This window comes from Prionailurus viverrinus, chromosome C1 (assembly GCF_022837055.1).
Source record: "Prionailurus viverrinus isolate Anna chromosome C1, UM_Priviv_1.0, whole genome shotgun sequence".
NCBI lineage: Eukaryota > Metazoa > Chordata > Mammalia > Carnivora > Felidae > Prionailurus > Prionailurus viverrinus.
The window spans coordinates 132098054-132113736 of record NC_062568.1 but is presented as its reverse complement, the minus strand read 5'-3'; the positions used below and the strand labels follow the sequence as shown (position 1 = coordinate 132113736).

At 38.0% G+C, this 15683-nt stretch overlaps 1 protein-coding gene across 4 annotated transcripts in view; it reads left to right on the top strand.

Moving 5' to 3' along the window:
- Positions 1-229: 229 nt before the first annotated feature.
- PTBP2 (polypyrimidine tract binding protein 2) overlaps positions 230-15683 on the top strand; it is an 82571-nt gene continuing 67117 nt past the window's right edge. For all 4 annotated transcript variants that reach the window (XM_047869807.1, XM_047869806.1, XM_047869804.1 and 1 more), the window contains exons 1-2: positions 230-327; positions 2022-2052. In XM_047869807.1, the coding sequence (XP_047725763.1) occupies positions 320-327; positions 2022-2052 (39 nt within the window). In that variant the 5' untranslated portion in view covers positions 230-319. The remainder of the gene's footprint in view (positions 328-2021; positions 2053-15683) is intronic.

Genomic DNA, 15683 nt, shown 5'->3' with positions numbered 1-15683 from the left:
CCCTGCTCCACCGCAGCAGGCCTGGGCCCACAGGGCGGAGGGCGGAGGGCGGAGGGCCCCAGGCGCGCGGCCGCGCGGAGGAAGAGGCGGCGGCGACGGCGCCCACTCCCCCTCGTCCCCGCGCCCCGCCGCTCGCCTCCCGCAGCCGGGCGCCGGCGCGCTCGGCTCTTTCCGCCGCCGCCGCTGCCGCGCGCTGCCCCGTGCGCTCCGACACCTTCGGCAATTTCCGTCGGGCCCTGGCCGCCATTTTCTAGCCGCTTGTGTGTCTCGCTGGCTGCGTGGCTCGGTTCTTGTGAGCGAAGCTTTGTCCGGTTCGGCAATGGACGGGTATGTAATGGGGCCGGGAAGGAAGTGTGTGAGAGGGGATTTGGACCCTCCTTCGGCCCGGTTCGGGGTCGGCCAGAAACCCTCCGGCGGCCCCTCCCAGGGCTGGGCTGCCGTTACCCAACCCCCGCCCCATCGCACACACCCCTCCCTTCGCTTCCCCCGGCGGGCTCTGGTCGAGAAAATGAGAAGAAAGCGGGCTCGTAGACTGGCGAGGCATTGGGGCGATGGCGGGGGCGACGACCCCGGAGAGGGAGCGGGCACGGACTTGGCGGCGGGGGATGGGGTGGGAACCCCAGAACGCCTGGCCCGTCCCTGCCCCCTCTAGGAGCCATTTCGATCCGTAACCTGGGACCCGAACCCTGGGTAGCCGCGCCTGTGGGAGCGAATGTTGTGGCCAAAGAGAGAGGCCTGTGGGGGGGTTGTTAGGGGACGGGAGAAAGGCGTCTGTGTGCACCCCAGCCGTCCTCCACCTGCCCGGCCTCGCCCGGCGGGCCCAGGCTGGGGGAGATGCCGGTGGCGGGAGCTCGGGGGAAAGCTAAGTGGGAGCCGCTGGGGAAGGGGGGGGCGGGGAGGGCGTGCGGCGGCGGGAGGAAGGGGGAAGGCAGATGTCATACTCCTTTGTTTTCACTTGAGTCTGGTAGTGGGGGCGGGAGACCGAAAAAAATGCCTTTTTGTGGGGGCCTAAACGTTCAAGGCTTGGCAAAAGGGCCCAGAAATTAAATCATCTGAAAAACCCAAGTGTTTGTGGTCGGCATCAGTCACATGGGCAAAGGCCAACAGCCATGGCAGAAACAAGAGCAGATAGTCAACACAGGGCCATTTTTTTTAGCCACTTTGACCGGTTTCGGGAAAAACAAAAAGCCAGAACCGTGCTGCATCTTTGAGAGCCCTAGTGCAGATAGAATGCTGAGTGAGGTGAAGGCAAGGGCTTTGGGAAACGACCGGGACCGGGGTCTCCCTGGTACTTAATGCTCTACATCTGAAAAGACTCTTAATGATTTAATTGTTGGAAAGGAGGCACCCTTGAGGGCGAAAAGAGAGCTGTATTGGGCCCATTTGGGGGTATAAAAACGAATCATTTAAAAAGTACATCTATTAGAATCAGCGGCAGTATATGAAGAGTCCTGTAAGATATGAGTTTATTTTAATTAAGTGTTTGGAGTTTGGTGTTTTTAAAAGATATTAAGGGAAGACCATATCAAAGTGAACAAAGTCACCAAACTTAAGTTGTCCGAGAGGTTATCTAGAGATAATTTTGCACATGAAATCTAGATCTAAAGAAGTTTGCTATTTCCCCAGGTTAACATGAAAATTGACGGCAAAAGTTGGCCCTGGAATTCATGTTTTCTGATTCTGTCAGGATAACTAAAGAATTGTTTTAAGTTTTAAACTATTAATCTAAGTATACTAGCTTTGTGGAAATGGCATTATAGTTTCTTGGGGTTTTGTTCTTTTTGGTATTTAATAGGTTATTAAAAAATACCAGGAGTTTAGTGATTTCATCTTAAGTTTGAAAGCAATTTTTAGAAAACTGAGTTTAAAATAGTACAAAGAATTGTCACTGACCATCTGTGTATCTATTTTCCATTTGCATAGTTAGTGGAAGATTTATGAATGGTTAACTACCCTAAAGTTTTAGAGACCAACAGTGATCATTAAAAGAAGAGGTTGAAACTATTTTTTTTTCTTTACAGAATTGTCACTGAGGTTGCAGTTGGCGTCAAGGTAGGAAAAAATTGTTTGCAACTAATGAAAACAGAATGGCTGAATCTACTATTACCATCAATGGAAATTTTTAAGTTAGCTTTTGAAAGTTAGAGTTAACAAAACCCAAGTGTAAAGTGTTTCATTTCATTTTAAAAGTTGGATTATATAATTTACAATCTAAATAGACAAAACTAAGTTTTTCTAGAAAGTCTGTGAGAACATTCTAAACTAGGTATGAATGGTGTTCAGGGAATGAAAAATGCTTTCAGACATGACTTGTGAATATAAAAATGATATCCCAATTTTCTGAGGGGAAGTTATGGTTTTAAGTGGGCAGATAAGTGATTTGACATAAATCATATAATTTTATTAATCTAAGTGTTTTTTAACTTTTGATTATGAAGACTAAAATGTGTCAGTAGTGAGCCACATTAGAAATCAGTTATCTTGATCTTTAAAACAAGCAAAACTTGTTTCAGTAATTAGCTTCAAATTAGAGTCAGAAGTTAAGAGCTGGTTTATCTTTCTATTAAAGGAAAATAGCTGTTATGGTACAGATCATTTGGAATCTTTCCCTCACTTTTTGGCCAGGAAAACTACTCCTTTAGACCTTAGTTCTAATACTTAGGCCTTTGATTTCCTTGAATCGTTGCACATTTTAACAGCATAGTATGTTAAAATTTTTGTTTGCAAACCTGTCTGCCGTGTTTGGGCATGGTCCTTGTCTTCTGTCTTTTTAATTTTTCAAGCCAGGCACAACATACTCCAAACCTGATATACAAATACTTGTTGGATGCAGTAACATTTCCCCCTTTCAAATGTGAGTAGTCTTGAGAGGCTGTGTCCTTAGTATAGTGATGGTGACTCTTCACAGTATTTTTTGTGATAGTCTTTAGAATACTTTAGGGAATATTTTGTATTTCCTTGCTTATTTTCTGTCCTCTGCCCTGTAGTACACTGGATACTTTTCCATGCTTTAAATTTTTTTTTTTAATGTTTTATTTATTTTTGAGAGAGAGAGGGAGGGAGACAGAGCACCATTGGAGTGTGGGGCAGAGAGAGAGAGAGACAGACAGACAGACAGAATCTAAAGCAGGCTCCAGGCTCTGAGCTGTCAGCACAGAGCCTAACACGGGACTTGAACCTATGAACTATGAGATCATGACCTGAGCCTGAGGTTATGACCTGAGTAAAAGTTGGATGCTTAACCAACTAAGCCATCCAGGCTCCCCACTTATCATGCTTTAATATTTAGGCTTATTTGTTGAGTTTCTACTATGTACATTGGGGGAGAAAGAGCTTTTTCTGGGGAAGGCATTTTTATTTGGCAGTGTTATTTTGTAAGTTGAGGTAGTTGCAGGATTTGAAATCAGGAATAGCTCAAGAGTGCAAGATGTAAAATGTATAGTTAGGTATCCTGTGGAATTTTGTAAAAGAATGAATGACCCAAGTCTGAGTTGTTCACTGTTAGTGGGTGAGGAGAGAAGGAATTCAGACAGGAGCCACCATGAGTAGGCCCAGAGATAGGAGGAGACTCAGGATTGGATGTCCAGGTATGGTTTATTGGTTCTACCAGTTTCTGTATTAGTGGTTTGAGGAGAAAAAAATGGAAAATGATGTAAAAATCATTGCCAACCATTTATTTTTTATCCTTTGTTTAATATAAATTTTGAATAACCGAAGTTTTGTTTTATGAACTTTTCTGAGACAGTGGTTAAGAATTTTTGCTTTGGAGTCATGCATATGTACAAGTAGTTAAGTTCTCATTGTATATATATTTCTATGTGCCCTTAAAAAAATTCAAAGTGGAAGGTATGTCTCCCCAAATCCCAGTCCTGTTTCTCGGGTGTAGGTAATTATGTTAAATTTTTCTTGGTGCTTTTTTTCCCTCTGAGGTGTTACCATTTTGTATATTATCAAACATTAGCATCCTTGCTTACTTACACAGATGGATTCATAACACATGTACTGGCCCACATCTTGCCTTTTAAAAACATAACTTTATTGAGATTCAATTTGATATAAAATAAACTGGACATATTTTAAGTATACAGCATCTATGAGACCATTATCACAATCAAGATAATGAACATATCATTTTGCCCTTTTGTAACCCTTCCTTCTGCCTTTCTTTCTCCAACCACTGATCTGCTTTCTGTCACTATAGGGTGTTGGCATTTTATAGAATTTTAAATGAATCCATATGTACTCCCCTTTTATTTGGTCTTATTTCACTGTGATTATTTTGAAATTTACCCGTGTTGTCTGTCAATAGTCCATTCCTTTTTATTGCTTAGTAGTATTACATTTTATGGATATACAGCAATTTATCATTCAACTCTTGATGGACATTTGGTTTTTTTCCAGTTTTTGACTATTGTAAATAAAGCTGTGAACATTCCTGTAAAAGTCTTTGTGTGAACTTTTCGTTTGTCTTGGGGAAATACCTTTGATGGGAATGGTTAGATCATATGATACACATATGTTCTTAACTTTTTAAGAAACTGCAGACTATTTTCCAAAGTGGTTGTATAATTTTACATTGCCACCAATAGGGTATGAGATTTCCAGTCCTTCTGCATCCTTTCCAATGCTTGTCTTTCTGATTCTAGACATTCTAGAGGGGGTGAAGTGGTAATCTTGTGGTTTTAATTTGCATTTCACTAATGTCTGTTATGTTAAATATCTTTTCATGTGTTTTCTTTTGCCAGCTGCATATCATCTTTGGTGAAGTATCTCTTGAGATTGCCTGCCCACTTTTTAAATTGGGTTACTATTGAGTTTTAAGAAGCCTTCATTCTGGTTATAAGTCCTTTATCAGATATATGGTTCATAGATTTTTTTTTTTTTTTTTTTTTTTTTGCCATTTGTAATTTCATTCTCTCAGTAGTGTCTTTTAAAGAACAGCAATTTTTAATTCTGATGACCTTTACCATTTTTGTCTTATGGCTTGTGCTTTTCATGTCTTATCTAAGCCATCTTTGCCTAACCCAAGGTCAGAAAGATTTTTTTCCTTTGATTTGTAATAGAAGTTTCATAGTTTTGGGTTTTGCATTTGAGTTTTTTTTTTTTTTTCTTTCTTTTCTTTTTTTAATATGGTGCATTTCTTTTTTGGGGGGTATGGAGTTAAACTTTTTCCAGCACTGTTGAAAAGGCTGTCTTTTGTTCATTGAATTGCTTTGCACCTTTGTCAAAAATCAGCTATCTGTATGAGTGGTTCTATTTCTGTACTGTATCCTTTTCCATTGACCCATTTTTGTCCATGTAGATGCCAAAAACATACTGTCTTAATTACTGTGACTTCATGTTAAGGCTTGACATCAAGCAATCATGGTTTTCTTTATTTTTTTTTTAAAGTTGTTTTGGCTCTTCTATGTCCTTCATGTTTTTATAGGAGTCAGTTTCTACAGAAAAGCTTGCTGGGATTTTATTGGAAGTAACTTGAATGTAAAAAGCAATTTGAGGTAAATTGACATCATGACAGTGTTGAAGTTTCCCACTCATGAACACAATTTATCCATTTACCTAGATCTTCTTTAATTTCTTTTAGCAGTGTTTAGGTTTTTTTTAAATTTATTTTGAGAGAGAGTGAGAGTGCACATGTGTGCAGGAATGAGGGAGGGGCAGAGGGAAGGGGAGAGAGAGAATCCCAAGCAGGCTCTGTACTGACAGTGAGGAGCCCGATGCAGGGCTCAAACCCACAAACCGTGAGATCATGATCTGAGCCGAAATCAGGCACTGGATGCTTAACCCACTGAGCCACCCAGGCGCCCCAGCAGTGTTTAGTTTTCATTGTACAGTTTTTGTACATTTTTGTCAGATTTATTCCTATTTCAGTGTTTTTTGGTGCTGTTACAAATGGTATTTTTAAAATCTTGGTTTCTAGTTAGTAGTGGAGAAAAATACAAATATTTTGTGTATTGTTCTTGTATTATTCACTCTTGCCAAACTCACTTGTTAAGATATAATAACTTTTTTTGTAGGCGCTATCAGGTTTTCTACATAGACCGTCTTACTTTTTCCTTTCCTATCTGGATGCCGTTTTTTTCCTGTGATATCTTAGTACAGTGCTGAATAGAAGTGATGATATTAGGGTGAACACCTAAATGCTATTCTTTCTTAAATGTTTGGGCAGTTCACCAGTGAAGTTGTGTGGGCCTGATGTTGTTTTCTTTGTGGAGGTTTTAAATGACACATTTAGTTTATTTAATAGATCCAGGACTACTCAGGTTATCTATTTCTTCTTAAGTGAACTTTGGTGATTTGTGCCTTCCGTGTGAATTAGTCCATTTCATCCGAGTTACTGAGTGTATTTGCATAGAGTTGTTTATGATAATTACCTTTTTATACTGTTGATGTCTGTAGAATCTGTAGTGCTGTCACTTTTTTCATTCCTGGTATTGATCATTTGTGTCTTTTCTCTTTTTTTCATTGTCAGTCTAGCTAGAGATTATTGATTTTATTAATAGTCTCCAAAAATCAGCTTTTGGTTTCATTGAGTTTTCTATTTCCTATTTTATTGATAACTACTGTTTTAATTTTCTTCTGCTTTGCATTTAGTTCTTTTTCAACTTAGTTATGTTGAAGCTGGTATTGTTGACGTGATACTTTTCTAACATAGAGGTTTAGTGCTATGTATTTTCCTTTTTTTATTTAATTAAAATTTTTTTAATGTTTTTATTTATTTTGGAGAGACAGAGCGTGAGCAGGGGAGGGGCAGAGAGAGGGAGACACAGAATCTGAAGCAGGCTCCAGGTTTTGAGCTGTTAGCACAGCTGGGCTTGAACTTGTGAACTGAAAGATCATGACCTGTGCCAAAGTCGGACGCTTCACTGACTAAGCCATCGAGGTGCCCCTATATATTACCCTCCTAAGTACAGCTTTCGTGGCCTCGCTCAGATTTTTTTTTTTTTTTTTAAGTTTATTCATTTCGAGAGAAAGAGCGAGAGAGAACCCCAAGCAGGCTCTGCACTGTCAGTGCGGAGCTGGAACTTGGGAACCGTGAAATCATGACCTGAGCTGAAATCAAGAGATGCATACTTAACTGACTGAGCTACCCAAGCTGAGTTACCTAAGCACCCCTGCATCTCTCTAATTTTGACATGCATACTTTTTATTCAGTTCAAAATGCATTGTAATACATTTTTCTGCCCCATGTGTTATGAGAAGTATGTTATTTATTTAATTGCCAAATATTATGAGTGTTCCATAGATGTTTGTTACTTTTCTCGTTTAATTTTTTTTTTAGTTTGTTTTTGAGAGAGCTAGAGCCCTCGTGCACACGTGCACACGCACGTGGGAGAGGGTCAGAGAGAGAGGGAGACACACTCTGAAAGAGGCTCCAAGCTCCAAGCTGTCAGCACAGAACCTGATACGGGGCTCGAATCCATGAACTGTGAGATGACCTGGGCCGAGGTTGGGTGCTTAACCAACAGATGCCCCAATGTGTCTATTATTTGAATTCAATTCCATTGTGGCTAGAGAACATATTGTAAGACTTGAATCTTTGTAAATTTGTTGAGACTTGTTTTACGATCCAAATATCATATATCTTAAGTTTTATGTGCACTTGATAGAGATGTGTATTCTGCTCTTGGGTAGTGTTTTATAAATGTCATTTGTTTATTGATAATGTTGTTGAAGTGATCTCTGTCCTTCTTGATTTTCTGTGTATTGTGCTATCACATTGAGAGAAGGATATTGAAATTTCCTCTTTTACCTGTGCATGTCTAAGTTTCTCCTTGCAGTTCCAGTATTTATTTATTTATTTATTTATTTATTTATTTATTTATGTTTTTTAAGTTTATGATTAGTACATGAATATTTAGGATTACTATGTCTTCTTTGTGCATTGACTCCTTTTTTATTATGTAGTGACCATTTTATCCTTGGTAATACTCTTTGCTTTAAAATCTACTTTTATGATCTAGCCATTCTGGCTTTCTTTTGAATAGGGTTCACATGGTATATCTTTTTCCATTCTTTTACTTTCAACCTATTTGTGTCCTTAGATTTAAAATGTGTTTTTTGTAGATAGCATAAAGTTGGAATTCCATTTTTACATCCAACTTACACTCTCTTGTTTTGACTAATAAGATTAGTTTTAAAACTACTACTTTGCTGTTTTTCTGTTTGTGCTTTGTGTTCTTTGTTCCCTTTTTCTGCTATCTTTTGGATGGATACTGTTTTAATTCCATTGTATCTCTTGTTAACTGATTAGCTTATAACTCTGGTTATATTGGTGGCTGGTTTTAGGAGTTGTATCATACATCTCTAACTTACAGTCTTCTTTCAAGACTTATTTCTTCTCTCTTGGCCTCTGTACTATTGGTATCATATATTTTACTTTTGTATATGTTACAAGTCATATATTATTTGTTGAAACAGCCAATTATCTTTTAAATACTACTTAAACAATAAGAAAAATATTTTCTGTATTACTCACAACACAGTTGTGTGCATGCATTGAATATTCAGGGGGATTTTCCACAGATTCCCAGAGCTGCCTCTGTGCAACTCTCTTTGGTACTTTGCTTTAGAAACCCTACTTGCTTTGGTCTCCTTGGACTCATGTCCTCTTAGGGAGTTTTTGAAGTTTGGCCATTTTCTCCACCTGGGCTGTGCCATGGCCTGTTCTTTCAAGATAGTAAGCTGGGGCAATCATGGACTGACCTTACTTGTTTTCTGAATTTCAGGGATCGTTGTCCATCATTGTCTGGTTCTTGAAAACCATTGTTACACATGTCCTGTATAATTTTTTTTTTTTTTTTTAAAGTTTCAGTGGGAAACTTGTGCATATTACACCGTCTTGCCTGGAAGTACAAGTCCACCTACTTTTTCCTTTTTTCAAAAAAAATTACATAATGTGGTCTGTAGTTCTAGATCTGCCTCATTCTTTGTTATATGGCTACACCACAATGTCGTTTCTATGTTGATGACATAGTTTGATTCTAGTTTGCAGTTAAAGAGTATGTGGAAATATTTACAATGGAAGTAAAAATCCTGTGTCAAATGACATTTACAGTTTAAAAGTTTATGAAAACCAGAATGCCAAAAGGATTCTTTCCACAACTGTGTATGGGAATGCCTGTTTGTCCACACCCTTATTAATTCTGGGTTTTGAACAATTTAGAGTATCACCTAATTTTAGGCTAAAAAATTGTTTTACAATTTATATTTTGAAATGGGTGAGATTTTGAGAATTTGACTTTATATATCTTGTCCTGTGAACTGCCTTTTTGTATACCTGACCTATTTTAATGATCATCTTTGTTACACTTCTGTGTAAAATTGATTTCCTGTACACATTGTAGGTACATTTTCTTACAGATTATTACTTTGAATTTCTTCATGTAGTGTTGGACATATAGATTTATTTGTATTATTAAGGAGTATAGTTTTTTTTTTATTTGATCTTAAATGTTTTTAGCTTCAGGTCCTTTACTTTTTAGATGAGATTATAATAGTTTTGAAGATTAAATGTGATTATGCATAAAAAGTATTTTTCACAAACCAGGTCCTCAGTTAATATTAACTGATTTGCACTACATATAGAATATCTGAATTTTATAACTTTAGGGTTTGTTGAAATTTCATTTTTCATTACCCTTATAAATTTGATGTAGCTACTCAGTTGATTTTAGACTTCTTTTTGGTTAGCTTAGTGAGAGTATAAAAAGAAATTTGTGAGTTTTTTTTAAAGATTTTTTTTTTTTTTAAACATTTATTTATTTTTGGGACAGAGAGAGACAGAGCATGAACGGGGGAGGGGCAGAGAGAGAGGGAGACACAGAATCGGAAACAGGCTCCAGGCTCTGAGCCATCAGCCCAGAGCCCGACGCGGGGCTCGAACTCACGGACCGCGAGATCGTGACCTGGCTGAAGTCGGACGCCTAACCAACTGCGCCACCCAGGCGCCCCTTAAAGATTTTTAAAAAAATTTATTTATTTATTCTGGGTGGGGGCAGAAAGAGAGGGAGAGAGAATTCTTAGCAGGCTCCACACTCAGCACAGAGTCTGACAAGGGGCTTAATCTCATGATCAGGAGATCACGATCTGAGCTGAAATCACAAGTTGGGTGCTTAACCAACTGAGCCACCCAGGTGCCTCAGAAATTTGTGAATTTTTAATGAAGAGATTTGTTGCATTTCTGTAAAATGGTTTTTTTGTTCTTTGTAATTTGTAATTAACTTCATGGTTTCATTTCTATACTCTTAACCATTTTGCCACTGAAATCGCAGTATAATCGGCCTTTTACTGAGCAAAACAAATGAATGAAGTGATTGCACAGTAATTCAAGATTATACTCCTTGTGGTAAAATGTTAACTTTTTGGATGGATATTTTAAACAGTGAAATTGGTGCTAGCTCTCATACTAAATTAACTACTAAATGAAGCCTTTAAAACTGGACAGTAGAGGACATAATTTGTTAAAATAAGTTATTAGCATTTTCCATGTTGGATCTCACTAGTATTTAGAAAGCACTGTTTGTAAATTGCTGAACTTAACTGTTTGAGATGTGAATTCACCAACATGGGCTTTTTAGATAATTGCAATGAAATAATGCTAGATGTTACTTTTTGTAATGATTGAATATAACTGGTTGTTTATAGTAAGTATGTTATTAAAAACTTCTGTTTGGGCTTTTAGAGTGTGATTTTTCTTAAAATGCTACATATTCATGCTTAGGTGTTTATATTTGAATTGCAAGTTACAGACATTTATAGTGTGTCTACAAAATGCCAACACTGTTAACTGGCAATTCAGAAACACTGAGAATATGTGCTCTTTGAGGGTAGAGGTAGGGACCTTATTTGTTTTATTGCTTTTCCATCATCAGTAGTATGTGTTAAGTAGTACATACACACTAAATATTTAATAACTCCTCATGGGTCTGGCTTCAGTATGCTTATCATCTCAAGCCACTTATCAGTGAAAAGATAAACATCAATTTTATTTCATAACATTCTTCCTTTTTGCTGGGGATCCAAAAGAGCTGTGTCTTCTAGGACCTCATCTGGTTAAAGAGATAACACAAGGTTTAAGCAAGTGCCTATGGCTGTTAAAAAAGAGATTAGTCTGGTTTGGTAGGATCAGAGTAGACCTCACGAAAGTAGTGAGTTGTGACCTGTACATTAAAAATAGTTGGGGAGAGGAGGTGAGTAGTGTATGTTGAGGGAATGATGTGGCCAGAGTTGTGTTGATGGGCTGGCACAAATTGAGAACCACTGAATAGCTTTTGTGTCAGTAGATTTGTATATGAATTTGAGAGAAAGATGGCACATAGGTTGTAGAAGGTCTCAAGTGCAGGTTATGAAATCTGTACTTCATCTGGTAGGCACTATTCTGTAAATACTGGTAAGTTCCCATACATAAAAAGTAGCTCATTATTATCCTCTTGTTAGAATTTGGAGAATTAACTCCAAGAAGACTGGCTTTGGTATTACGTGGGGTGCTGTAAATTAGAATCATGAGTCTCTATAAATTTAAAATTTAAACTCTTATGTGGTCTCTTTGTGTTGCTAAAGTGTAATATTTAGTTTTGGACATACTGCATTAGGGCCTTAAGGTGGTTAAGTAATATTTTTACTTTAGAAGTGGTAAAAGTATCACAGAAACTTATCATGAAAGATGTGTTTTTGAGCAATGATTTTTTTATACCTATTGTGAAATTTGAACATAGAAAAAGACCTGATAGTTATGAACCACTATTTGTCACTTAGTCCCAATAATCATCAATAAACCATTGCTAGAATTTGTGATATTCACTGTACTTTTCTCCTATGTTATTTAAAAAAAATTTTTTTTTAGGTTTATTCATTTTTGAAAGACAGAGCACAAGCAGGGGTGGGGCAGAGAGAAAGGGGGACACAGAAACTGAAACAGACTCCAGGCTCTGAGCTGTCGGCACAGAGCCCAACTTGGGGCTCGAACTCAAGAACTGCGAGATCATGACCTGAGCCGAAGTCGGATGCTTAACTGACTGAGCCTCCAAGGCGCCCCTCTCCTATGTTATTTTGAGATGAGTAGCAGATACAGTATTTTACTTGTAATGTTGGTGTGTCTCATAAAGATAAGAATTTTTTTTTTTTTTTTTTTTTGATATAACCAGAATACTGTTAAGGACAGAAAAAAAAAAAACATTCCTTAATGTTATCAAGTGCCAAATTAATGTTAAAATTTTTAATATTTGGGGTGCCTGGGTGGCTCAGTCAGTTGAGCATCCGACTTTAGCTTAGGTCATGATCTCATGGTCTGTGAGTTCGAGTCATGTGTCTGGTTCTGTGCTGACAGCTCAGAGCCTGAGGTCTGCTTCTGATTCTGTGGATCCCCCTCTCTCTGCCCCTCCACCTCTTGTGCTCTGTGTCTCTCTCTCAAAAACTAAATAAAAACATAAAAAGAAAATTGAATAAAAAAACATTTTAATTGTCTCATAAAGGTCAAAGTATTTGTTACAGGGTTTTTTTTTTTTTTTTGGTGAGAAGGAGAGATCAGGATGAAACAAGATGAGCAAATTCAATAGGTTGATAAGCCTTTTTTTAGTTTTTTTTTTTAATCTGCATGTTATCCTTTCGTGAAGTTTGGTTTTTTTTAACATTGCATTTTATTAAACATTTTTTTTCATGTTTTATTTTTGAGAGAGAGGGAGACAGAGAGAGACAGAGAGGGAGCAGGGGAGGGACAAAGAATCTGAATCAGGCTTCAGGCTCTGAGCTATCAGCACAGAGCCCTGCACAGAGCCTGATGCGGGGCTGGAAATCACAGGCAGTAAGATCATGACCTGAGATGAAGTCGGATGCTTAACCAGCTAAGCCAGCCACCCAGGCGTCTCATTGCATTTTATTTTTGAAGAAAACTTGTTGATTCCACAGAATTGCCCCCCGAGTCTGCATCTACTAATTGTGTTCTGATGTTATAATTTAAAATGTTCAGGGGCGCCTGGGTGGCGCAGTCGGTTAAGCATCCGACTTCAGCCAGGTCACGATCTCGCGGCCCGTGAGTTCGAGCCCGCATCAGGTTCTGGGCTGATGGCTCAGAGCCTGGAGCCTGTTTCCGATTCTGTGTCTCCCTCTCTCTCTGCCCCTACCCCGTTCATGCTCTGTCTCTCTCTGTCCCAAAAATAAATAAACGTTGAAAAAAAAAAATAAAATAAAATGTTCATGTATCTGTCAATTGGTGTTGGATCTAGAGACTATCATATTCTTTTTGTTTGTTTTTGGTAATATTTTATAAGTGGTGGTATGTTTTTACATTAGAAGACATATTTGATTTTTGTGTGTGTCTGTAATGTTATTCCCAATAATATTATAATAACTTCTTTCACCTTTTTTGTGTTCATCAGTGTCTCCTCAGCATAGTTCAGTAGACATCTGTTATCAGTATTCTTAAAGGATATGTAAAAGAAATGTATCTTAAAGTTCACTTAATTTATATGATGGAAAGACAGTATTAAAGTTCAACTTAAATTGTAGTTATTGATGGTAGACAAGAATTTTTTAGTGGAGGTCTTGTCAAGAGCATGTGATTTAGAATTTGCTAGCAGGCTAGAGTATGGCCTCTCTATAACATTGAAGGTAATCTCTGAGCTTTAGTTTAACAAATTTTTAAATGGTCTTAATAGGACTTACCTCAAAAGTTATTTTGGAGATTAAATGAAATAACATGTAAGATTTAGCACAGAATGGCACATAAGTGCTCAAATGAGGATCATAGTTGTTACTGTAGCTCTTTACTCTGTACACCTGATTTGGGAGGAAAACCACAGTGGACTCCCAGATATGAACTTTTTTAACTGGCTGTTAGAGACCAAATTTTTTCTTTAAAAATTAAAATTAAAATTTTTAAAAAGTTTATTTATTTTTGAGAGAGAGTGTATGCACACATGTGCCAGGTAGGGGAGGGGCAGAGAGAGAGGGAGATGAGGATCTGAAGCCAGCTCCCCGCTGACAGCAGGGTCTCTGATGCAGGGTTCAAACTCAGGAGCCGCAAGATCATTATCTGAGCTGAAGTCAAATGCTTAACTGACTGAACCACACTGGTGCCCACAAATTAAATTTTTTATTGAAGTATAGTTGACATACATAGTATTAGTTTCAGGTGTACATATTTTTTTCAATAGCTTACTAATTTTTTGTTTAGTAATCTCTGTAATCTCAAGTAATCTTTAGTAATCTCAAGACCCCGAAATCAAAGGAGTCGCATGCTTTTCCAAGCTGAGCCAGCCAGGTATCCCCTCAAGTGTACATAAGTTGTTTTTTTTTTTTAACATTTATTTATCTTTGAGAGAGAGAGAGAGCATGAATAGGGGAGGGTCAGAGGAAGAGGGAGACACAGAATCTGAAACAGGCTCCAGGCTCTGAGCTGTAAGCACAGAGCCCGACGCGGGGCTCGAACCCACAGACCGCGAGATCATGACCTGAGCCGAAGTCGGACACTTAACCGACTGAGCCACCCAGGCGCCCCTGTACATAAGTTTTTAAGAGAGCTTTGAGTCCAGGTTAAAAATAGCTGGGCAGATAACCCTACAGAGAGAATTAGTAAATTAAAACATAAAAATTACTCAGAATTTAACACAGAGCAACAAAAAAGCAGAGGTTAAAAGAGGAAAGGAAGAGAAATTCTAATAAATTATCTAGACTACCAGAAAGTGAAAGTTAAAGATTGCAGGGAAGTGGAATATGAAAGTTTAAAAACCTCCTAATTTACCAAAATTGATGAGCTTCATAAATTCTTAGATTTAGGAAGCACAAGAAAACCTAGCCACATCACAGTGAAAGAGCAAGCCATTAGACACACGGAAGAGCTTTAAAGCAGCCATAGAAAAACCAGATTTCCCAAGAAGGAGTAACAACTGTAAAGATACAATATGCTTCTTCAGCAACATGGGGGTCCAGAAGATGGTGAAATAGTATCTTCAAGGTGTTGAATGAAAGTAACTACCTAGCTGTTACTTTGTAGTCCGCTAAATTATCACTTAAAGAGAAGAGCAAAATAGTTATTTCAGAAACCCCTTTTCCCTTCACCCTCCCCCAAAAAAGGCAATTGAGGAAATTTATCAACAGACTCAGTGAAGAATTTCTAGAGTTTATGCTGTAGGAAGAAAGCTGATGACTCCAGAAAGGAGGTTTGGGGTAGGAAAAGTAAGGTTAACCAAGAAGTTGGTAGGTCTGTGGGTAAATATAATTATTGAGAGTATGAGAAAGTGATAGCAGTGATTGTTTGATTTGGGGTTTAAAAAGTTGAACTAAAAATATTATAACAACGTGTAAGAGAGTAGTTGAGTAACTGATGTTTAAGTTCTGATGCTTCTAATATTGTTTTGAGCTATGGTGTCCATTATAGTAGCCACTAGTCATATGTAGTCATTGAGCACTTGACATATGGCTAGTCTAAATTGATCTCCAGTTGTAAAATGTACATAAACTTCCAAGACTTAGTATGATAAAAAAAATGTAATTTTATATTTATTACATGTTAGTATTATTTTGTGTTCAATAAAATTGTGTTCTTTTTTTGTCTTTTAAAAATATGGTTATTAGAACATTTAAAAGATCGTCTTACATTATAAGATCATCCTATATGCTCATCTTACATTTCTTTTGGACTGTACCAATCTGGAGGGTGGAAATTTTAAGACTGAAGTGAATCA